We start from the raw sequence: 26144 nt of genomic DNA on the forward strand, positions 1-26144 counted from the left end.
TTTGTCACAGCAAGGCTGTGAGAATGGCTGAGTGGCATAGGTAAGGGGCTCCTGCAAGCCTCTACTTTTTGGGGGGGGGGGGGGGGGGGTCTTTACAAATATCTGTATTAGTAATTTTTAAGATTTATTGTAAAGGTATTGTTTGCAAGGGAGCATCTGATTCCTCCTGCTGTTGTTGCTCAAAAACTGTATCTTAAGACAGTGCTATGCCCACTACCTAAGGTAAATTGGTAGAGTTCTGTAGCCGGAGAGGTCTCCATCCAGTAGCTCACCAGTGGAAACTGTGCGAGTACAAACCTCATTTTACACCAAGGGGTTATATCCATGCTGCTGTTTATACCATGCATCTACATTAACATACATTTCCTTAATGGAGATAGGCTCTATTCAATACTTCTGCTTTATTTCCTTCAAATTGAAGCCCTATGTAAGAAAGAGTGGCTAATGCCAAGTCAATGCATTGAAGGGGGTAAAGAAGAGGGGCAAAACAAATAACATTTGTATTATTTGTTTTCTAAATTTACACATTTCCTGCCCTAATTTGATTTTGTTGTCTTCCCCCCCCCCCCCCCCCCTTCCATCATGGATTGCTAATGTATCTTCTGGTTTTTGAGAATTATCTTCTGTTTTCTCTTGGAAGACACAATTCTCATTCAGAGGGCAGGACCTGTCAGGGTAGGCATTAACTATCACAAGCTTAGTGTATTGCTAGAAAGTTATTCATGTTACTGATAACAGCCCAAAAGCCATGTCCAGAATGTTTATATTGGATTTAGTGTCTTTCCATATTAGAGATCTCAGGTTTTACTATAAAAAAAAAATGAGATTAAAAACTCACCATCATAACAAGCAGGTCCCTATGACTTTTACAGCAATCTGTGGCATTAAAATTATAATAGCTACATTTTATGAATTAATTCAGAGCATGCTGCCATGGACAGTGACTGGCTTTACCAGAGATGTAGAACAACAACTTAGCCTTTGTCCTCCAATGTTGTTAGCCTCCTGCTTTACTTCCTTTAAATTGAGGAAATAATCAATAATACCAGCTGCAGCTGTTTCTGTCCCTTTGTCTGCCAGCCAATCGGTTTCAATTGCAAAATCAAAATCACAAAGAAGCCTGTAGTCATGGAATTAGTGAAGCCCAGAGGCTTATGACATAATACAGTCTCTAAGCTTTTAAAACTAGAAATTCTGCAATGAGACCTAGGTAAGTCCTTATGCCTCTCTACCTTCTTTCTCCCTTCATGCAAATGAACATATACCCACATATGCATACACATCCCCATATTTACATGTTTTTGCTCTATCAAGCTAATGTACATAATATTTGAAAGTTTGTTTGGGTGGGCTTTTTTGTTTTCTTTTGGGGTTTTGGTTGTTTTTTTGTTTGGTTGGTTTATTTTTTACAGGTTTAAAAGGATGTCTACAGCTGTAGATGATATATAAGGGGGAAATACTTGGATATTGGACTTCCAAATATAGGCTTCTAGATATAGACTTCTAAACCAGAGTTGCATGACAGGATACGTATGCTGGACCATTACAAAACTAAGTCACTGTAACTTAGACCATATATGAATACAGATACTTATCCACCTGTTCTAGTCAGACACAAATAGTTCTAAGGATTTTGAAATGCCAGTCCTGTAACCTCAATATTAATTATGCTAACCTGGGACCACTTACCTTCTTTTGATACATTCAACTTAATTTTTGAGACTTTTTTTTTCTTTTAATGTTGTGCTGCTCACCTGGATGTTAAAATGCTATTCTTACGAGCATAGTCATAAAAAGGACTTTGTCCTGGTTATAGTACTTGAGGGTAATAATACTGGAATAGGTTTTTATGGAGGTTGGCAGAACTTGCAATAGAGGCAAAGAGGTAGCCAGGATACCCTAGCTGTTAAGTATGGTTAAGTTCAGCAGACTGAAGGAGAAGTAAACTGATGGCTTATCTCTCTTCATTAAAGTAGTTTCGTGAGAGGGAATATGCTCATTCCCTATGTGCTCAGTATAAATTTTCTTCCATTTCATTTGTTTTGCAAAGCAATTCTGTCTGAGATAGATTGCCTTCTAAAATTGAAAACTCGATCCTTAATTAGGATAGTATTTTAAAAGCGATAGCATTCCCAAATCCAAGAAATCTGTATTGTATGCCTTCTTGTTCCTCTGCCAGAGCTCAGAGAACAGCTTTCACAGTCATTTATGCCACTCTTCTCAGATAGAACAGAGAACTCCATGCTATAATAGCTGCTCTGAATGCACTTCCTATCTCCTAGCACTGCTCTGTAATGGTACTTGGGAAACTCGGATCTGTACCAGGTGGGGAGCTATGAATCCTGCCCGTGCCTGTATAACGTTAAATCATGGGAACTCTGGTGTTTTCTGTTTCTTTTTGTTGACTAAATAGATATTTATTCATAAATAAAGAGATAAGCAGACGAAATGGCAACATTCAGCTCTTTTTGAAAATTATTTTCAATGATCTGAAAGTGAAAATCCGATGATTTTTTTTTTTTTTCCAGGTAGAACTAACAGTATTCACAACTGCTATTGCAAATGACTGTGGCAGTACATTTCTAAACTGGGAGTTTATTTCTGACTGATATGGCTCATACTGAGTTTTAAAGGCTTCGTCTTTGCTTGTCCTTCCTGCGGCATGGTTTCAGTGTCATGTTAGAAGAAATCTAAAATTATAAATTGTTAACAATAAAAAATACTCTGTGAAGGTTCGTGATTTGATTCACCATGATTCAGTTCATCTTGATTCAAATATTGAAGTCAGAAATCATCAGTATAAAGGCCAAATAGTTCTGAATGTTAGTGGTGTGTGAAAAATGGGATAGAAAAATGTAAATAAGTAGCTATTGTTAAAATACTTAAATTTTTTTTTAGTTCAAATTGTGTTTCTTTAAAATTAATAAGTCTTGCGGAAAAGATCTTTTTGTTTGGGTGGGAAGAGGGGAGTGAAAATATAATTACAAATTAAGAGTTGTCAAATAATTGACTGAAAACTTTATAGAAATTATGTTATTGTGAAAACTAGCGAATTGAGGGAAATTATTTCAAAGATCCAGTTTCAATAAATGTGAAGACAAACAATTTTCATAATGCTTTCAGAAAAGTGTTAACTACCAAAAAATACTGTTGTGTAGGAAAGTTGTAAATACAAGCAGTGTGAATCCTGTGAAACAGAAAAACTACATAATCCAGAGATCTGGGGGTTACCGTCCCTTGTGTACTTACCAGTATCTAAGCCCTTTTAGCCTTTTGTATGTTATTCCTTGAGAGACATCATTACACTATCTTATGAATTTAATGTAGCATACAACAATATTACTGGTACTTTATTCCTGCCGGCTTTATGGACTGTGTGTAGGTCTGTTCAGCAAAGCACAGTACTCTGTGTGTGCTCTGTCTTAGAGAGCATCAGAGAACACTCTCGTCATTATCAGTGTGGTCTGCTATAGCCATCATGGCTATTCCTGTATCTTCTTTTGTTGCAGTCCTAAGAAACAGGTTCTTTTCCCATTTCTAAAGACATAATCTACTCTGTCTGACTGGAAATGTGTCTTTCACCACGAATATAACCTTTGGTTATGTTACAGACCTTTAAAACTTTATCAGGCTTTAAGAAATGTTTGACTGGGGTCAGGGATTTATGTTTCAAAGGGGTAAAGATAACATCATACCATATTTCATTCTCCTAGCCAGGTTAGTTATTTTAGATATATTTTTTTAAGTTATATGCATCTGATTTGTGCAGATATTTCAAAAAGTGATACAATGAAATGCATGTTACAACTTTTTAGTTTGGGTAGAATAGAAACTAATAAAAATTATGGCCACTGTAGAGCAAATGCAGAGTTCCTGACCAAAACCACGCATGACCCAACTGAAATTTGGTTAGCTGAGCTAGCAGATAGCTGAGTTAAATCCGAGTCAGGTTTGTATTTTGTTGCATACAAATCCTATAGTTAATGTAGCCAAATTTCTGGGAACCTGAGGTCCTTTAATCCCCCATGACATTTGCTAAATGACCTCTTGTAAGTTTGATTTTCCCTGGGGGAGAAGAGGTGGAGGGAAGCACTCGTATAAATATATATATATACACACACACAATCTAATTCTACAATTGCAAATGCGAACTTACTTAAGCAAATCAGGAAGGGAGATCTGGCATGTTGATTATTTTAATTGAATTGTTTCCTGGATCAGTCAAGAAATCAGAGCTTGTTTGTTTATTTTTCTCAAATGCTTTTCTTTATGCAAGTGTAATACAAGTATTTATGCATTTACTTCCTTTCTGTCCCTCTTTTACATTACTTTTCTTTGGGGGAAAATGTCTCCAATTCTTTCCCCTGTGAAACGATACACTCTACTGCAAAAGCTTCCTTCGATCAGGTTTCAGTCACTATAAAATGTCTGCTTTATAAAAATAGAGGTCTGTATACTGTAGTTAGGAACGTGTTACTAAGTATCTTATTGACTTTATGTATTTATTTATTTTTTATAGGCATTCTGTGCATGGATTTACACGTGCTTTTTCTTCTGAACACATGATGCAGATCAATTTGGGGAGAGAAAAATTTGATACTAGCATAGCATGTCCTGAGGTAGAACTTCTTTAGTCCTTATTGGGCCCAAAGCACAGTATTAGTACATATTATACAGAGGAGCAGAATAAAACACGTCATTTTTGTTTTTGTTACTACTTTGAAATTGGCTAAAAATTGGTTTGTGCCCACTACCATGGGATACGGTTTTCCAGCATGATTCTCCATGTCCCTTGGATCAATATCTTTTACTGTTTTCATTCAGTATTTGCTGAAGGAGTGGTTTTGTTTCCACCATAAGGTGCGGCGTTCTTTCAGATCAGTAGAGTATTATACTGTCACTGTCTATTACACAATAATTCAGTGTTTTCATCACTCTACCAAGAGTTTATAATCCAGCTACAGAAATTCCCCAGGCCAAAACATGACATTCAGGGACTTTCAAGGGCAAACAACATATTTTAAATCTCATCCTAGTGTTCAATTTCTAAAACTATAATAAGCACAGATCAAACTTTGATAGTTTGATTGTATTAATTTAGGAACTGTTTCATTTTCAAGATAAACTTTGACTTTCAAGAAGTTAAAGGCATAATTCTTGGGCATGGGGCATTCGAATTAGTATGTAGCATAATGTTTCACTATGCATCACAGCATTTGGTAAGATCTGCAGGAGGAAGTCATCCAATCAATTCTGTGAAATAAATTTTAATATCAAAATATTAGTATTAATAGATAGATTGGATCTCATTAATCTAAATACAACTTAACCTGTGATTGTGGTGCCTACAATCTGTCTAAACCACAAACAAAGATCCAGTACTTTTAATTTCTCCCTATGCAGCCAATGAAGAGAGAGACCAACCTAGCTTGGGCATCTTATTGAGACTTAATTAAGGTAGATCTCTTTCTGTTGAGACAGGGAACTTAGGCGTGTGTTTGTAGAAGGGTTGGATATGCGTATCTCCTCAGCTCCTTCCTCCAGCCCTCCAGTGCCCCCTGAACAAGGTGCAAGAATTTAGATGCAGTGGATTGCAATCTCTTGTAATGGTGAATAAACCAGTTAAGTTTAAACAAAATGAAAATATACTGCATTTTAAAAGGAGACACTGTGACATTAAAAGAATCAGTGTGCCAGGATCCAGTAAGCAGTGTTAGTAAGAGGTGACAGGACATGGAAGACGGCATAGAATGAATGATACAATAATAAAGGCAGAGCAGATGGCAGTTCTGGTACTAGGAGTGCCGGCATGGTTCTCCGTAAACTGAGAGAATGAAGGAATTAACATGAAATAAGAAAATAAGGAAAAGACCAGTAAGTAAAGTATTATGAATTTTGCTAACAGAAGATACTAGGCCAGAAAATACTGGCGCTTTCCTGAGGAAGCGAAAGACAGTGATAGAAGAAATCTGACATAAATAATAGACTATGAAAAAAGGCAATGAATGCTTTACCATCGGAAATGGTCATTGTTATTTAGGGTTTGGGTTGGGAGAAGTTGGTTGGTCATTCTGAATCTTCTTACCCTGGTTTTTTTCTGTGTAAATTATGGCTACAGTTCCATGTCTGGTACTTAAGTAACTATCCATACTATTTCCAGATTATTTCCCTTGAGAGCATTTTGTGGGCATGGAAGGAGAAAGGAAGGGAATAGTGAGTGCTCCAGGTTCCTTCATTTCTTGGCAAGTGAGGCTGTACCTGCTAAACAGGAATAGTCACTTTTCTCTGTTAGATAGCATGGCACCTATGCATCTGCATCCATTTAGCATGTTTTGTTACTAACCAAGAAGCAGCAGGGAATTTTCAGGTTTTTGGAAACATTCATCAAGATTTGTTTTGAAGGTTTTGCAGGGGCTTTTTTTCTTCTCCTCCTTCCTCACCCTGTGTTCAGGTTTGTTTTCTTTTTCAGTATGAAAACATAGCAGAACAGTGAGTTAAAATTTTGTAAGGATCATTTCAAATGAGTGATAAAGAAGTAAAAGAATACCTAGAAAAACTAAATATATGCATAAATCAGTGGGGCCAGATGATGTTCAGGCAAGGGTTCTTAAAGAACTGTCAGAATAAATTGTGGATCCACTCACTGTAATTCTGACAAGTCATTAAGAACAGGTGATGTACCAGGGGTCTGAAGAAGAGCAAATGGTTTGCCAATTAGTTGTAAACTGGCAGATTGGACCACCTGGTCCAGCTGTATCTGAAATGTATTTCCCTTAAAGATTTCCTCCCAGATCTCTATTCCTAGGCTACTGGGTTCACAGTGTGTAACAAAGAGAAATAACGGAAGATTTTTATATAACACAGAAAAGGAACAAACAAAAACAAGCCCCACAAGCCTGATTTGGTCTTTAAACCTGGTTGTACAGTTGCTACTTGTGAAGCTCACTCTCTTCAGGTATTTTTCTTTTTCATTTTCAAAGGATCTTTTTATACCTTTTCTAACTTATTTGTGAGCCTCAGCTGTGCTTTCAGCACAAAATCAAGTTGGAGAGATCTAAAAATATAAATGGCCAAAAAGATACTGATCAGTTTTGGCCATCACCTAAAAGTAAAATTTTAAATAAAATGCCTTCAGTTTTTAAATAAGAGGTCAATAAGTGTGGGAAGTATTATTATTACTGTTCATTTTCAAACACAATGTTCAATTTATTTCTAAAAGCAAGCATTAACACTCATAATTTCAGGCCTTAAGATGGAGTGTCTTACACCAAATGTGAATTTAGACTGTAACAGTCACTATTTGGTTAAAACTGAGGATATTTAGATAAGGAACTATTATGAGATTAATATTAAAATTTGATAAATATTACAGTTAAGTGTCTAATAATTCTTAGGGTTTTTTCAGTGGTTAAGACTGGTTTACATAATTCTAAATTATATATTTAATTTGGACATTTTGGTATGGACAAAAATTGTGTTTGAATGAAAATAAAAAGTATCAAGCCAAACAAAATCTGTAGATTTCTTAGCTTTTGTTGTGTGGTATGAAAATAAATAATTAACGTTGGTCCAACATGCTTCCATATCCATTCAAGTATATACTTTAAAATGACCAGATAGAGGTTTCTATTTAACTGTGAAAGCTGCAAAATACCAAGCCAAAGAGCTAACTGGACTTCAGGTATTTTTTTATCTTCACCCATATAAGAAACTACATGGAGGAGTATATAAACATTAGTTCATGTAAGTGCTAATGGAAGATAGGAAGATTTTTATTATTTTTTTTTTAAATTACAGAGCTGTCATCTACATGCTTTGTGTATGGCAAAAATCCATATTAAAAAAAAAAAAAAAAAAAAGCCTGGACGTCTGAGCAGCTGATGTTTGTAGCAAGAGGAAGAGCAAGGACAGGCTTAATTCTGCAACCAGTATTCACATTGAGTAACATCTGTTCATGTGAATAGTCCTATTGAGCTGCAGGCACACTCACAAGCTCAATGAAAAGTCATGCTACTGTATACAAGTGGCTTTATGATGGTCAGCCTAGAAAGAGATCATTGGCATTGTCCAAATGAGCAAGGACTAGTCAGCTTGAAAAAGATGTGAAGCCTGGGTGCCCAATTAATAACTGAATTTCAGGGTTTTCCTTTATACTATGGATTTCTTTCATAACTGTCCTCATTCACTCATTCATGCCTATTAAAATCCCTGTGGATGGAAAAAATAGTTGTGAAAAATAAGCTGGCATTTGCAAGAAGGCTGAGTGACTGAGCTGAAGTGAGGAACACTTCACAAGTCAGCCAAGGAAAATACAAAGTAAATCATCAGTCTGCACTGGGGTGGAATTTCTCCTGAACTGGGGAGGAAGCACCGTTCAGTGGCACTGCCTAGTGTGCACATGCGTGTATGTTGTCTTTGACAAACCTCCCTTGGAAGTCAGCAGTGCAATGCGAAGTGTGTAGTTTACATCTTAATCTCTTAGATTAATAGTAGCAATTACTATTTTTTTAATTGTCTCCTCTTGCTTATTATTTATGTACATTCCAGTACCTCCTAAAGAGCCTAATCAGATAGCAGAGTTACAAGGAACAGAGTACTGCACAAACAAAAAAAGCAATCCATGCCCTGGAGAGCTTGCAGTCTGCTCAGTGCTTCATTGATGATTAGGGCTGATCATTGATTTCACGCGTGAAACCAGAGCTGTTGGAAAATTTTGTGGGAATGTATATAAATTAAGGATTCCCCTTTCCCATGAGATCCAGAAGAATCCAGACCTATAGCAACTCTGAACAGTTCTATTAATTCAATAGGTACAACTGGACCAGGGTTGTAAATGGGATATGGTGGCTTTCCTGAAGTGACATGGCAGTTATAAGGTTGAGCTGAATGGAATTCAAACCCCTTGACTTCTCTCCCTGTGTCTTTGTCACTGTGGTTATTATTTAGATAAAAATAAAATGAAAGTGTTTAAGTGATAATTTCTTACACAACTCATCTGATATTACATCCATTTAGGAAGTTAAGATACCAAACACATGGTGGTTATTCTATTCCCACAGAACTGGCAGGCTTTGGAGCAGATCCCAAATAAAGATCTACACTTCATATTAGCAGTAGTCATGATTCCTATGGTACAACCTCTAATTATGGTCCTGTTTTGTGAAACAGGAAAAGCAGAGGCAGTCTTTGTCTTAGCCTTTACAGCTGAAGTGTTGCAGCAAGAAAATCTGTGTGATGGAATCTAAGAAAAAAGTAATTTCATTTTGATAAAGCTTTAATTAAATTTTTAACCAACAGCTTTTGCCAATTAAAAGATTAAAAATGTAATTGAAAAGAAATGACAAGTAGTAGGATTAGATAAACTTAAAATTTTTATAAAATGTTTTTGTATATGCATGTGGAAAATTCTGTAAATTTACCTTATGAAGTGTTTTATGCACACTGAACATAAGAAGTTAAAAGAACAATCTTAAAGCTACAGAGTTAGAACTCAAAACACAGAAAGTGGTGATATTTAGACAGTCTGACCTTAATTCAGTCCTCTTGTGAAGACCACAGTTTTCTGGACTCCATGTAGTGTTGTACATTGTGTTTTCCATGGTAAGTGCCATGAACTTCAGTGTGTATACTCTGCTTTGATGATATAAAGAACTGTTTAAGCACTGGGAATTAGCATTGGCAATGTCGTATTCCAGGTTATTTTGGAAGAAAACATATGATGGAAAAAAATATCTCAAAACTTAGCAATTAACTCTGTTTTCCCTCACTGCTCTCCTTTTATCTTCCTCTTTGTTTTTGTTTGATTGTTTTTCATGCTATAAACAAAATAGCATTGATTAATTTTATTTTATTCTGAAAGGATACTTTTCCATTTATTCAACAGATTTAGGACAGGATCCAGTTCTCATTATATCTGAATACAAGTTGAGTCAAACTTTTGTTGAACTTTCTCTTTGCTTGCTATTGAGAGAACACTTGTTCTTCGAGTTTGATTTTGATTTTTAACTTGCATAAATCAGGATGGGGAATCTTAGTTGGGTTTTTCAGATATTAACTGTACAGGGATGTTTCTGCTCTTGCTTGTTTATTATTTTGTGTATCTGTTGAATTTAACAATATGTTTCTATTTTAATTAAAATAAAATACCTGGAATATTTGATTGGTATTAGGTTTTGCAACAGCTTGGGGTTTTGTTTCTGGTTTTTTACAAATTCAAAAATAAATACAATAAAAATAACACAAAGCCCTGAATTTTAAGTTCAGATTGACTTGGCAGTTCCCTTTATATTAATTTCTTACAAGTAGTCAAAACACTAATGTTTTTACTTGCGCTTTTTAGAGCCTTTTTAACTGAACATTGTTAGAAATTACAAGAAGCTGATAACTGCTGTACACTGTTACAGATGTTCCAGCTTCTGCAGTAAGAACTCAAATAAGATTTTCAAGAACATTGATATTTTTAGCATTTTGTAACTCTAGTGACCATTATCGAGTAAAGGCCGTGAGAAATTAGATATTTTAAAAGTAGCAAATGGCAGCTTTTACAGTTATTAAATAAAGGTTTGATTCATGTGGGTTGATGGCACAATTACAGCATGTTCAACCCAACTCTTGAAATATGATTAATATAAGCTGATATTGTAGTTAAATATTTAGGTGATGCACAAGACGTTTTTTCTCATTGTTTCCTGATACTCTTGTCATTTTCTGGAAATATCACAAGCTGTATCACACATACCTATAAACCTGGATGAAATCCCTTTTCCTTTAATTTCTCCTATTCATATAGGGGAGGGTTAAAATTATGCTAAATTTTTCATAAGTCTAATATCAATAAATGAATATTTAATGAAAGACAAAAACAGGCATACAGAATAAACTGTTTTCAACAGCTGTGAACAGGTTTTCATTTAGTGCATGGCACACTTACCTAGGACTCTTGACTCAAAGAAATTAGATACGTTATAAAAGGATGAAAAGAGGACTATGAGTATTCATGCTTTATAAGGAAGTCTTTTTTTTTTCCATGTAATCCATCAGTTGTGAGATCTTCTTTCACAACCCCTAAAGCATTGTTCCTTTTCATTTTAGTCAGCCAAAGCAGCTGGGTCTTTATAGCTGCAAAATGTTTGCTCACGACCAACTGCTGGTTTGTATACCGCTTTTCATCACTAGCAAATATTTTGTTTTTCACCATTACTCTGCGCTTGTCATAACTTGTCGAGGAGCAACGTTGTAACATACATACAATTAATCAATGACTTCTTTGTCTCTTCTGGCCTGATTCCTCCCACGATGTATGCCTAGGGAGGTGTGCACGCTGCAGAAGATCCCCCAGACTAGCAAATGAGACTGTGCAGACTCAAAAGTCCACCCGTAGGACTCCAACGATAGGATGATCTCCTCAGACCTTGACAGGTTTGTGGGAGTAGACTGAAAGTAGCTGGCAGGCCACAATTATTATAAAGATGTTTTGAAGTGTGACTGAGATATCTCATGACAGGGACACCTGATCCACTTTTTGAAATGCCTTCTGACCACAGCCATTTGGTCTATTATAGGTAATCACATCAGCCTTATGGTTTGTAATCTGTTGCCGCAGATCCGTTGGGACCCTTAGGCTGTGATCGCTTCCTACAGGGCAGTGATTGTGATGAGTCTGTGGTGCTACCCTTGTCTAACAGTAGTAGCAATAATAATAATAATGCATACAATAAATACAAGCGAAACATATGGACATATGCATCTGATACTGTATGACTGTGGAAGCTCATCAGGCTCATGACTGCCTAGCACTAGATGCAAGACTGCCTGGGAATCCCAGGTCCTCTAGGCACATAAAAAGTCATCGCTCAGCAATAGAGCTCAGAAAATAAGGATGGAGTTTTGCTAATGTATAATAGTACTTATTTATGAAATATATTTTAAAGCAACCATCCAATTATTTCATTTATGTAGAATTGCAACATGCTTTTGCCAGATGGTGTTTCGTATCAGGTCAAAATGTAATGAAGAAATTTGGTGTTAGAACTGAAGTAATAAGAAAAGATGAGTAACTAGGGATTGCAAATTTGTTATAGCATGGGGTTTTTTTCTAAAATCAAGCTTTTGTAATGTTTTTTGAGTCTCTTCTCTCTGGATTTATTTATATTTATTGCCTTTTTGTCGCACCTTGTTAGAAGTTAGCAAAGATAATTTACAAAGTGATGAAACAAACTCCCAATTCCCAGAGAGGTGTAGACTTAAAATCATTTGTCCTTTCCTATTTTTAGACTATTTATTAGATGTATTCAAGAGGTTTAATCAGTGGCTGGGGATGGAAAAGGAGATTTGAAATTGTCAAGAGAAAGAAATAATTTTCCACAAACATTTCTGAAGAAATTCCTTCAAAGCTCAATATGTCCAGTTGTAGTATTGCTGACATTTTGCTCCTGTCTTGAATAGAAATGTAGGTTTTGTTTAAAAGTGCTGGACAAATAAAACATGGAGAGCTGTGGTTCAGACACATTAACAGTGCACCAACGTGAGTAGATTTTGTTGTCTCAGAATGCAAGCACTAGTCTTCTATTTCCATATTTTTTTTCCTTTTTCTTCTCACCACAACCTCCCCCCCCCCCCCCCCTTCTCTTCTCAATCCTTTCTTGGGAACAGCTTCAGCTTTCGTTTTAAAGCCAGATGTATAATACAGATACTCTAGTGGAATATGGAGGAAAGAGGAGAGATAATCTGATATATACAGATGCTAGCAGTCAAAATTACTCAAGCTGTACTGAAATTTCCTTTGCACCTGGCACTGGAGGTGTTAGCCATGCCAGTTCGGTCCCCCAACACAGATGTTCTTGTTGTACCACTTCTTATGTGTAACATTTAGGTTTCTGTTTAGCTCGGCATAGCACGCATAAATACTGTAATCCAAAGGCCACCCATTTATTAGTGCACCTGCATCTTCTACTTTCTTTAATTCCCTTAGTATTTTGCTGTCCCCTTGTGCTGCTGATCCTAGTGCAAAGCAGTGTTATGGAAAAGAAAATTCAGCTACTATTACCATGCATGAATTACAATGATGAAAATTATTTTTTTGAATCAATCACACATAATATTATAAAAGTAAGGCTGAATTTTCAGGTACCTTGAATATGTAAATGCAAACCTGTTTGCTGTATGCAACCTCATTTATATTGCTTTATAATTAGTATTCTGAAATCATGTACCATAAAGTAGTTACCATAGAAACAGGCCTGAATAAACAGAGCATTTAACAGTCATGCTTGAAACATGCATGTAGTCCATTTGATATCACTGAATATCCATGCTTAAATGATTTGTTTGGCAGAGACCAAAATTAAGGTCCTTTAAAAATTTGTCTCATAGCCATTTGTTGAAAGTAACCTGGAAGGTGCAAATGCCAAAATATTCATGAACAATATTCTGTCCTTCCAGATTAATTTCAATATGTAACTAAAAAGCAACCCTTCCATCCTTACTTTCCAATGTGTATTTGATTAGTAAAATGAAAACAAACCCAGAATGATTGTTCCAAACTCACAATCAATTTGAGGTTTGCTGCTTCTGTTTTGGACTGGAGGCAGGACTTGTCAACCTGAATGGTATCTTTTCCTTCTGTATCAGTTGGCATGAGGAAGGATATTAAATCTCTTTACAAGTATTGCCAAACAATATATGGCGTATATTGTGCAAATAGCCCATACAACAGAACTAACAACATAAACAACACAACAGCGTGTCCCATCATGGCCCAGCTAGAACCCCAAGCACTAAATTATTCCGAGGAACTTCTCAAGTTCATATGTGTCTGAAAAAGAGTAATCCTATATATGTACTATTTCAGTTTTGGCCCCGATGCCTAGAAAAGGAATTTAAACAAATACATAATGAAGACGAATTAGTGAAGTTGGAAAGTAAAAAACCTTTCTTGAAGGGCTGTCCTATCACAATGCCAGTAAGTAACCAGGAGGCTTGTCTACCCTCTGGGAACTGAATGTAGCTGGTCAGGAATTACAGCAGAACTTCTTTCAGGAGCTCCAGATGCGATGACTACTATTTAGAGTAGGATTGCCATATTTAGGTTTAGCATAGTCCAGTCTGAAAACAACTAAAATGCACATGTATTCATGCAACTCTGATGTCCTTACCTGTTCCTCATGCACTTTCTCTTAATATCCATCATTCAGAACAAAAATGAGAGAGAAAATGAGAATGAAAATAAGATGAGAATCATCCCCTCAGTTTTCTAGGTCTCCTATTTTGCATTAAACTCCGTAAGGATATGTTTTTCCTACCATGTCAAATCTCTCTAAAGACAAATTCAGTAAAGCTCCACATTTCAGTATAGATTTTCAGTTCGGGATCTCAGGATGAGTTAGCTCTGGGTAAGGACTTTGCTTCTGTATCTCTCCGATACCTGAAACATCGTGAATGGTGTTACAGCTGATCATCTTTTAGTAAAAGGTTGTGGCTTTCATTTTGTGGCAGAACATCATAACCAAATAAATTATAACCAGATCCAGTTTTGGTTTTAAGTTGTCTTTTCTTGTTTGGAATGAAATAAAGTTTGTTTTTACTATTTGATACTGTTCAGGACCAGAGCACTAAAAATAACTTGAGTCTTACTACTGTGATACTTGTAGCTGACTCTGGTCTTTTTGTCCTTGAGAAGAAATCTGGAACTGTTCTGTAGTTGTCTTGATTGTGATTATGGAAATACCTTTTCTTCCTATATGTGTTGTAAGTAACTGTTGAGAAAAGCTATTGAAAAATAGCTTGATGTCAGTTATTAATAGTTAAAATATTGAAAGGTATAATAAGAAATTTATTTTTGCTTTCTTTGTGATCCTTCAAAATGTCTTTCTGTGTAAAGCACATCAAAGCAGACATTTATTTTTCTTGCAGCACTATTAGAGGTAACTTTCCCCTTTGGTTTCTCCAGTAACAAAGGTTTCAGCATATCCCAGAGCTGTTGTCCTGTAAAGCAGTAATACTACAAAAAAATACTGTTTTTTTTTAGCAATGTGCATAGTTCAGATAGGAAGAAAAATATATGCAATTACTTTTATGTAACTAGATTAGATAGCAGAGACCAAAACCTACAATAACAAATTATGAGAGCAGAACAAATTCAAGGACAGTAATCATTGGGAAAATCTGCTTGCATACTTGGAGCTTAGTCCTGGAGGTAGCAAGCACACTTGTGTCCCATCAAACAATGAGTAAGTAGAGGGTGTATCACTTCTGCAGGCCTTAGCCTCCACAAAGGAGCCAACACGTGGTAACTTTGGGGTAGCTCGCTTGTCTTCCAAGATTTCTCCTGGTGACAACAGAGAAAAACATGCTCCTCCAGAAAACCGGACCTCTTAGACTCTTCCTCTAAATCACTGTCTGGAGAAGACTGAGCTTCCTTCGGTTCTCCATGTACAAGTTCCTAAACACCATTAGAGTTCCTCTCAAGATACCATCCTTTCACATCTGCTTCTTCTGTTGCTCCTGTGTCAGGCTTGTCAGCCTTCTGTGAATGTCCTGGAAATCCTACACCACCTCAGACAACACCAAACACATTTAGTTTAGTGGGAAGCTACATCAAAGCTGCTTTATTTTCACTGACTGCGGGAACTTTAGGAAGATTGCCTGATTTACTTAGATGACGTGAATACCTGCCCCAGAGTTTACTGGATTTGACTTTATTCAATTGCCTATATGCTCCTTCTGTACAAAGAGAAGGTGTGCACAATGTTCGTAATTGGAACTGCAAGCCAAAGTGTGATTTTAGCGTTTCTTTAATTAAATTAACCCAGGTACTGAGAGAGTGAGGGCACAGAAACTTAGGAGAACAACCAGCCACTAGGAACTTGGAGTCTCAGCAACCTCATACAGACTATATCGATGCCATCACTGCTATGTTTTCTTTCTGTTAGTACCTATCCAAATAATGAACTTGGATATCTCTACCATGCTGAAGACTTGTCCACCAGCTGCAGTAGAAATACATAACCTTGAATACTTTAATGCAGGCATTATAGACCAGCAGAAATGTCTAAAAGTGATCTATGATACATCTCAGTGATTTTTCGAATACTTTCCTGGGCTTAGGCTCTTGGTTAATAAGTGAAAATTGCTGTTCTTCAAACCAGTATCCATTCTGCATACAGTGATCTCCAAACACCATGGAATACTAGTAAGGTAGAGGAAGCAAATGGAATTGGTTCTCATGAAGAGAAAGAGGAATGAAGATCATCTTTGGGGGTTTCTGAGCTCCTGGACCAAAATTGCTACCACTTTAATCAAAAGGAGTTTTAATACTCATATAAATGGAATGAAGATTTCTTTCTGGCGGATAACTAAAAAACTCTTATCATAGATAAATATAGGGATAATGCCATTATTAGAGTTTGCTACCCTGCAGAAAGGGAACATTTGTCCCCTGTTAGTACTAGTCCTCTTAGAAATGTACAAATCAAAGCTGGTTTTCATTGATCAGATTTCTACATTTCCATCAATATTACTGTATTTTTCTTTTCTAGGCTGTGGCATTTTTATAGGCTAATCAAATATCCAATATTACTAGGAGCCATTTAAAGTGAATGCCAGAACTACTAAGGAGTAATTTGAGAATTAGATCTATTTTTGTTAGTTGAAATGATCTTGACTTGCTCATATTGTATTGTACCTGATACTCAGTAATATGATAGTACCAATACAAATAGAAAGATATCCGGTTTGAAGTTCTTAAATATCTGTTAAAAGTGGTGAGCAGTCCAAGCACATTAAAATTCCATTTTCCCCCATACAAGTGTTTGCTGCAGATGACCCCCACTGATCTTAAATATATTTCTGTATCTGTAACTGAATAGAGGTTTTCCGTACAGCATGTTCTAATGGTACTCTGGCCTTTAGCCAACAAGGCACTGAATAAGGCTATTTTTAAAATACAGAAACTGGGAACAGCTGCAGCAATCAAATTTGATAAAAACAGAGAGGAACTTTGCTTTTTTTTTTTTTTTATGGTTTGTCCAAGTTTAGACTCCTTTCATAGAACAGCTTTTGTTCTGTTGGATGAAGGGGGTATAAGAGTAACACAGTGAAATCCTTTTGAACAAATAACTTTTATAAGAATACAGATTAAAATAATAGGGGGCTTTTTGGTGCAGCAGCATGTTCAATGCAATTGTACCTCAAACTATTAAAAGAATAAATCTATTAAAAAAAAAAAAAAAAAAAATACATTTTGTCTGCCAAGCTTTACCATAAAAGACTTAGCCATAATGATCTCCCAAACTGGAAGATGAAACTCTTGTTTCAAATGTTGAACATCTGAGCACTGGTATTTGGGAGTATCTTTTGGGTGGAAGTGATTTAATTTGAATGCTCTGGGGTGGGGTGGGGGTTTTTATTATTATTAATTTTCTTCTTTTACTATTAATCAAAAAAGTTTCTATGAAGAACTCCCCTCTCCTTCCCCCTGGTAAGCTGGGGGGAAAAAAAAGTTCACTTAAGGAAAAGTTTTACAAGGGCCTTCTGTGCACATTAAAAAGTTTCATAAAATATTTAATTATAAGGACTGATTCTTCTTTGTTTGCCCTCCTATTTTTTTGGAAACTTGTCATTCAATGAGTAATGAGAGTCAGGAGATGATTATATACACAAAAAAAATCCACTGCACAGTAGTAGGCTGAGCTGTATCTGTTAAATGATTCCATCTGAGGACAGTCTCTGTGCTAGACTGGTGCAAGACGCAAGATACTGGATGAAATCTGGGCTCCACTGAAGTCAGTAAGAGTTTTGCCACTGAATTCGGCAGAGAGAGGATTTTATTGATTGCATTCATTTTAAGCGTCAAAAATAGCACCCTTGCATTCTTACCCCATTAAAGCTATTTAGTGCATCGTCAATTCAAATGGTGGAGCAAAACTGTACTGAATTTCTCACATATGCATAAATATGGGTATACATCATATGTGTGTATGTCCACATAGGTATAAAATGTGTGTGCATTTTTGTGTGTGTTTATATATATAAAATATCTTCTTAATTTATTATCACCGTATCTGATTATCTCACCAGGGTGAAAATTACAGCAGTGATATATCTTCCTTTCTTCACACTAAGAGGCAGGCTTAGCTTGTTTTGTTTTAAAAACAAGAAAAAAATATGAAGATTAGTAAAGGCTTGAGTTGAGAATCAGTACTGGCATGAAATAGATGTATGGAGCCACCTGAGATTTTTAATGTTTACAAGCAAACTGAGCAATGCAAAATATTCAAAACTGTGTCAAATAGTATGATGTAGGACTTGGATATATATCCTCAAAGTCAATATTAAGAGGGAGGATAAACTTTTAAAAGCAGAAAGTTGAAATTCATGAGTTGCTGATTTATTTCCTGTCTCTGCCACAAACTTCACATGTGATCTTGGCCAGGTCACTTCTGCAAACTCATGTGCTTAACTTTACATGGTGGAAATAATATTATGACTCTTGTGAGTCTACAGACAATATATCCAGCTGAATATGAGAACAAACCTTCTGCAGGACCTAAACTTAGCTGTATACAATTTTCACTTTGTAAAATGGATATAATAATACTCTTTTTCCCCAATGCTTTGTCTGTTTTATTTATATTATGAATTCTTGGAGACAAGCTGTCTTTTGTCTGTGAATCAGTAACAAAAGAGAGCCTTGACATCATCTGGACCTCCAGGTACAACTCTTAAATAAAAAAATATAAATGTTGAAGCACATGTTACTTCAGGTAGCTTGTCTAAAGGAAAACATAACAAAAACCAGGATGTACAGATCGCTTTTGATTTACTGATTTCTCGTAACCAGGAATCTAGAAAAAGCCGTTCATTTGAAATCAGGAGAATACTGTGACATTTTTAGCATTTTATACAACAGCAGTTCCTATCCTTGCATATGGAAGTGACCCCACATTCCTGCATAATAGGTAACTGTAGATTTAATACATACCGTGTTCTAGGAAGATTCTGAAGCATTCATGTGGTGCAAAGCATTGAGCTCAGGAGTTTTTCAAGGATCCTCTGGCATCATACCAGTTTTCAAATTCCTATCCAGTATTTTAACTGGAACCAAAAAATTTCCAGTGTGATGATTACTAGGGTTTGATTACATTTAGTAAGCCATGGAGCCCCTTCTCTTCGAAGACAAACTGCTGCCAGAGACAGATTTACCACTGACCAACAGTGTTTTTATGCAAATGTGCCTGAGTGAGTGCAGTAACCCCAAGTTATAATAGAGTCATTCAATCTCTTGCCAGGACAGCAATATTTATATATTGCAAAGATAAATTGGATATCAAAACCAGTTCCATTACAGAGGGAAAGTTCTCTATGTAAATCAGTATTTCTAATCACACCGTGCTTCTTCCCACCCCCTACCCCAGTTTGCTTTCCTTGCTACATCTTCATAGATGAATTCCAAATGTGTTTTTCTCTTGTGTGTTCACTTTGAATATTGAAGCGTTCAGCTAATGCCAAGCTAATGGATAACGTAAATGCCTCACTACAGAACTTTAAAGTCTCCAAGTGTGTTTCTTCATGCCTTGGGGAAGTGCTGTAAAGGGCTTATATTCACGTACAGTGTTTTGTCTGCCACTTGTACAAGTTTCTGTTTGGACTTCTCATTCTCCTGCTGCCTGATGGGAAGAAATGGACAGTCATCTCCCTAGTGACTTTATCTCCCCATCAGGAATGAGTGCAAGGGGTCAGATGCCCCTCTGCATGCTAGTCACCATCTGCTGACAGCAGCGCTCTCCTGGGAGAGCTGGCTTTATTTACTGACAGGGCTAATATGAGGAGACACGTGAAGTACTTTGGTTTGTGGAAGAGGGCAGGAGAGGCATGGTGCTGTGAAAACATTCCCACACACTCTAATGGCTCATTCACATAGAAAACAAGCGAGAGCCTTCAGCTCTTTCACGGAGCTCAAAGTAGAACAAACAGACTCAAGAACGCCAAGGCACCAGTCAAAAAACACTTTCCTAATGCACTAATACTGAGATGCTCTCCATGACAGCTTACCTATGAGGCTTCAGCGCTCATTTAGGCAACTAAATGACCTGGCTAGATCGAAAAGCTGCTCTGTATCTGGTAGTTGCTGTTGTTCGCTGTTAGCTGCTAAATTCTTTTTGAAAATCTAACCTTTCGTTTCCTAAACCTAAACCTCCTAAATCTGTTTGTAATAGGTGAAGCATGCATTGGAAAATTTTATTAGTACAATCACCGGTTGATTATTTTCTCTTTAAAATAAAATCTGTAGAATGCAGAAGAAATACAACATGCCTAAAAAGAGATACGTGTTTTGCTCTATAGTTGGTAGAGCCATACACAGATGCACATGTGAGTGTGTACCTTTAGAATATAATTTGAGGATCAAAAAGAAGTGACTTTCTGAATTAGGTCTCAAACACAGTTGAGATACATGAGGAAAAGTCCACATTATAAGCTGTTTTACATGATGAATGATGTTTAGTGAACAGCAGCATTCATTATTCTGGTCTACAATTTATAAGATGTGTAAGAAGACAACAGAAGCAGTGATACTAGGTCAACCCACAAGATTGTGTGGCTCAGTATCTGACCTCTAACACCAACCTGTATTGCATGATTAGAAATAAAGCATAGAAAGAGAGCAAACTTACAGTGATTCTTCCATTAAGATACCCTACCAAATACGTAATAATTTGTGATTTAGGGAATTCCAAAGTCTAGTATGGTATCACAATATAGCAAAGTATTATGTAAAAAGGATTTCCTGCTTGTTCTAGATGTGCTATGAAACTCCTTAGTTCTTGCATTTTGAGAAATACTTAATTACAGTACTGTCTTCACCTACTCCATGGCACTTATTATTTTCTCATCTTTCCTCCATTCATCTCTTTTTAATTCCTGAAGGGTCCTAGTCTAATTTAGTTTCATACAGAAGCTGCTCCATATTTGTTACCATGTTTGTTCCTCTGTCTTTTCCAGTTATTTTATATCTTCCTGTGCATTGCTGAGTGGACCAGAACTACAAACTCCATACTGTATGGATGTACTGATCATAATATTTGATAATATTTGATCACTATTAAGCATTGAGCTAGTATTTTCATAGAAGTAGCAACAGTAACGCTATAATCTTAATTCCTGCATGACGGTATTAATTGTAGCCCAGCAAAATAAATATGCTTGTATATATGGACATATACACACAGACACACACCCCCTGTATTTATTTTCAAATGTAATATATATGCATATAACAGTCTATATATCTGTAGTTAGCTCGTTATATGTAGTTAGTTCTGTTTCCCCTCATGGGAATTACGTTATATGTATTGAATTTTCTGCCTTTGTATAGCCCCATTACTCAGTACTGTAAAATTCCTAAACATTTTTTCTAATTGGCTTTTGTCTTTACTTCATTGAATCCTCAGTAACTCATTGTCTACTTCAATTTCCAGATTATTTAGGGGTATATGTTGAGCAGTACAGAGACCAGCAGAGATCTTTCTGAGAAAGCAGTGATAACCTTCCACCAGAATGAAGAATTACTTCCCCTTTCCTATCTTTTAATTTAATAGAAGACCTGATCTCTTTTAATAGAGCTTAGTCTCTTTCGGAGTCTTTGGTGGGGACCTTTTAAGAACAAATGTAATCCATTCATTGATGTCTTGACCCTTTATATTCAACCAGTGTACCTATAGACATGTAACATCTTTGAAGAATGGGACTAATATATACACACTCCCTTTTCCACTTTTGCTCACTCTGAGTTCTTGTCAAAGTCAATATAGCTCAAGGATTTGTTGAAATGGATGTAACTATGCAAAAGCATCAGGTCATATATTAGCAAAGGCAGGAGCGCAAACTAACCCTAAGTCGAAAATTGCATGTTACGTTTGCTTTAGTTTTTACTGCTTCTGAAGGAAGGTTATGTCTAATTTAAGCTTGATTCTAAAAATACTCATATTTGGCCTAAAATAACCCCACTTTGGGAAAGTGCCACTGCAAATGTGAAGTTTTTGAAAAGGCTTCACTTTTTTGGCAGATAAGAATATTGTTCAGTTCTATCTTCCAATGTTTAATATACCACATTTTTCAAGATGTGTGATATAGATCAAAGGGCAGGATTTGGTCCTTAGTTACCTGCTGTTACTGGCACTAATCTCACAGCTATTGAAAAATGATGCATCAAATTTATATCACTGCAAATGTCACTATTCTGAATCTTGCATATGTTGCCTGAGCTGTCAGTAATAAAAATCTGTTCTTAATTATTCTCCCATTTAAAAAATAATAATTTTCTAACAACCCAGTGAATAGGAGTTTGATGTTTTCTTTGGCTGGAAACATTTTAATGATTCCGTACATCTATAAAGTTCTGTGTGCTTTTATGATATAATAGCTTTTGCAAATGAGTAGGGTTTTCCCATTTAAATCCCTATGGCTATGAAGAAAAGCAGAATTTGTTTAAAACTGAGTCAAGTTTAAAAGTGAGTAACTTAAGGAAAACATTTTAAGAGAACAATTCAGCAGAAAGCAAGACATACAAAATTGGGTTTACATGTGTACAGGTATGCAAACTATAAAAATGTATAGTTAAAGTCAATCATATTGTATATTTTAATATTTTGTCCATCTTATTGTTTTTCCTTAATAGGAAAGAAGAGAGTTTATTTTTGCTTCATTTATATTACATGGAACTGATTTCACTGTGATGAGAAAATGAAAATAGCAAAGAATATTAAGAAAGTATAAGAAGAAAAATGAAGGCTTTGGATAGTATCAGATTTTCTGGTTGGAAGCAGAATAATCCAGACCATAAATCCTATTTGCTTTTAATACACTTTTTTTCCCCTCCTATCACAGTACTTCTTTCAGTTAATTACCTTCATTCAAAGCCCAAAGAAGTGAACGGAAAAGACTCCCTTTGAAACTTTGGACTAGTCTCATAGATATGATAATTACCATGAAATTTTACCTTCATTAGAGGTTGAAGTTTTAAAATATACAAAGAGTAGTGTGCTCTCCTTTCTTCGTTTATTCCATGTGATGATAGACTCTAACATTGTAGCTCATTGCTGTGCTTCACCAAATAGTGTACCTTTTGGAAACATGGATATTAGCAGCCAGTCTAGAAAACACACATAATATACATCTAAAAAAAATGTTTCTTTTTCTTGTCCATCTGGTCTTGGCAACATGTATTTAAACAGGAGCATATAAAACATTTCATACAAAACACCCTAGTGGGACAAGGGGAGTCAAAAGAATCTCAGTAGACATAATACTAGTTGATTCTGGATAATATTTCATTACCTTGCTTGGTTCCTTCTCTAGTCAGACAGCTATATTACTGTTTAGGTTTCTAATTGTATCTCTGTATCTGAAATTCTAGACAGAAATAGTCCTTGCACCTTGAAGTCAAGCAAACTAATATTTATTTTGCCAGAGACATTATTTATTTAAATATTTTTTAAAGTATAATGCCAAAATGCTATGTAATCAAAAAACAGTGAAACAAAAATATATAACTGGATGCAAACTAGTACTACAAAGTTCAGGAAAGCTAGAGAAATAGTTGCTAATATAAGGGGGGGTTCTGCCCTTTTTGCATTAAATTTATGCACTGATTGAGACAAAGATCTAATGCAAAAAATAATATGCGGTCTCATAATTAAAGACTATCGTAATGCATGCACACAAAGGCTGAATTAGAGTTGTACATGTTGTCTGGACAGAATTGTACAGAAAAGAATCCAATACGGTCTGGAGCACTGACTTTACCAGATTTTACATCTGTTGAAACAATGGTCAGCATAAATTTTTAAAGTGCAAACTTCTCATTCTATGAGTGTCAGATAACCTAAATGAAGGAGTTTCTCCTATTTTCTCATATAATAAGATTATTTGTTCAGTATGTATGTATTAAAATAATCCATGGAGATTATTATTGTATTTTAGAATCATTTTGGTCAGGATATTTTAGAATGGTGTGACAACAGGCCCAGATGTGTCCAGCCTTAAAGCTGTAATCACTTCTTCGGAATCATCATTTTTGCCAGTTCTGTTCTCAACATCTTTTATTATCAGCTGGTCTTCTGACAATTCTTGCTGGTCAGGACGACCACTGTCAAAATGCTGTCCAGATAAAACGTGGTTTTTTTCACATTTTCAGATCTAAGTGACCAGCTTATGGAAGTGGTTGGTCTGGAAGGAGCCATGGAGATGGGACAGATATACACAGGTCTGAAAAGTGCTGGAAGACGGCTTGCCCAGTGCTCATCTGTTGTCATCAGGTATCGGCAGCTTTAATTTGCACTGCATTGTTGTAGTGAAACAGTAAAGTTTTATTTATTATCAGTTCACTTTCTATTGTACTTATTTTTTGTGTAAGTATAATTTTTGTATACGAAATATATCTATTCCATCCATGTTCTATGCTCATACATCTTCCTTTCTTTAAATGTGTCAAAAACAAGAAAAAGGATGTTTATATTCAGTCTTCACATGTTGTATTCAACTGTCATTTCATCCTATGAAGAAACATTGTCAAGCAGTTGGAGCAGAAGGAGTAAGGCATGAACATCTTGGGGTTTGTTATTGACGTACAGTCCGTGCAATTTTGAGCAGAAAGTCATTTAACATTACTTTGACACATTTTAACCCATTTATAAGGCATGCCTCACCAGGGAATAGTAGCATGTAATTAGTATTTGTAAAGCATTTTTTTGATCTGTAGAAGTCAAAGTGCTTTGTTTTTAATTTATATGTTATTTACTGAACACTGACAAGTCACTATTAATAAATGTGTTGCAATGTGTAAGCTGCTAATGGTGGAGCACGCTAATTTAGTTGTATTTTATTGCTTACTGTGCTAATAGTGACCAGAACATTCACAATAGAGGAAACTTGGATTAGAACTCAAGGAGAAAATAATTATTCTAACTTTCGGATTAGATAAGGACTAGAAAAGAGAGAGATGGTCAACTCTTCCTCAGTGAAGAATTTCACAGGAAGAATTTTCCAAAATTTTAATAAAATCATAAGCTATACAATTATAAACCCCCAAAAGCCTAAAATGAGCATAAACCAGAAGATCATCAATAAAAACTTTAAGAAAATAAGTGGGATTTGCCAAAGTGCTGGCATATTTTTGAGACTCTTCTCAATGACTGGGTGATGTTGACTTCAAAAGTACTTTCTCATGTGGATGAGGAAGAGAAATAAGATCACAGAGACATTCCAACTTTCTCTGGATACCAAGAGATGATTTTTATAATCCCACATCAGCAGGACCACTACCACAAAAGATTCAGAACCCTTCCAAACCTATAAAGTGAGAGCTCATTGAACATTCTTCCCTTCCTCCACTTATGGCCGTAGATGACATTGGATAATCCCATGAACTCTTAGTCATTTTCAAATAATGTCCAAACCAGAATTTCCATTGACCAACGTGAACGCTCAGTTGATTCATTTTTCCATTGTTAGATTTATCTACTCCATGTTATTTCTAATAGTCTTGTATGCAAACTATTATAATGCAGAAATACAGGTTTGGAAAAGACCCAGAAAGATTTTTTTTTTCTTTTTTTTTTTTTTTAATTTTCTCATTTATCTATACTTTTCTTAATGTGGTATCCAAAACTAGACAGGGAACACTGGCTATAGCTTTATCAGTGCCCCTTTATACAACTTAGATTTATAACATGGTATGTTAAAGCCTCTGAATATAGTACAACTCTCAGGTTATATGAGTGCTCTGTCTAACCCAGAGTTAGACACAAGCCTAAACACATCTTTTATGGTTCTAATAAACAGTGATGACAGAGCTAAAATTAATTTCTTATTTCCTTTATAGTAGTCAGTCTAAATTATAACAAATAGCAGAGGTTCTTTTGTCTTTTCACTTAATAAGATTTATTCCTGAAGTTCTTGAATAATTCACTCTATTTCACAAATTACAGACTATTCTCCCATGCGAGAGTTGTGTATTACTAGCAAGATGTGTGAATGTTTGCAGTGGTTTTGCTTTGTGTGTTGAAAATCAGACTAAGCCTACTAAGTGACTAGGTTACTTTTGTAAGCTTGTTGGGTCATACTGGAGGCTACATAGAAGCTTAGGGGTA

General features: G+C 35.8%; 1 protein-coding gene across 8 annotated transcripts in view; it reads left to right on the top strand.

Annotated features, from left to right (window-relative positions):
• DGKB (diacylglycerol kinase beta) overlaps positions 1 to 26144 on the top strand; it is a 370440-nt gene that overhangs the window by 331340 nt on the left and 12956 nt on the right. For all 8 annotated transcript variants that reach the window (XM_049798232.1, XM_049798231.1, XM_049798230.1 and 5 more), the window contains one exon: positions 24191 to 24311. In XM_049798232.1, the coding sequence (XP_049654189.1) occupies positions 24191 to 24311 (121 nt within the window). The remainder of the gene's footprint in view (positions 1 to 24190; positions 24312 to 26144) is intronic.

The sequence above is a fragment of the Accipiter gentilis genome, chromosome 4 (assembly GCF_929443795.1).
Source record: "Accipiter gentilis chromosome 4, bAccGen1.1, whole genome shotgun sequence".
Taxonomy (NCBI): domain Eukaryota; kingdom Metazoa; phylum Chordata; class Aves; order Accipitriformes; family Accipitridae; genus Astur; species Astur gentilis.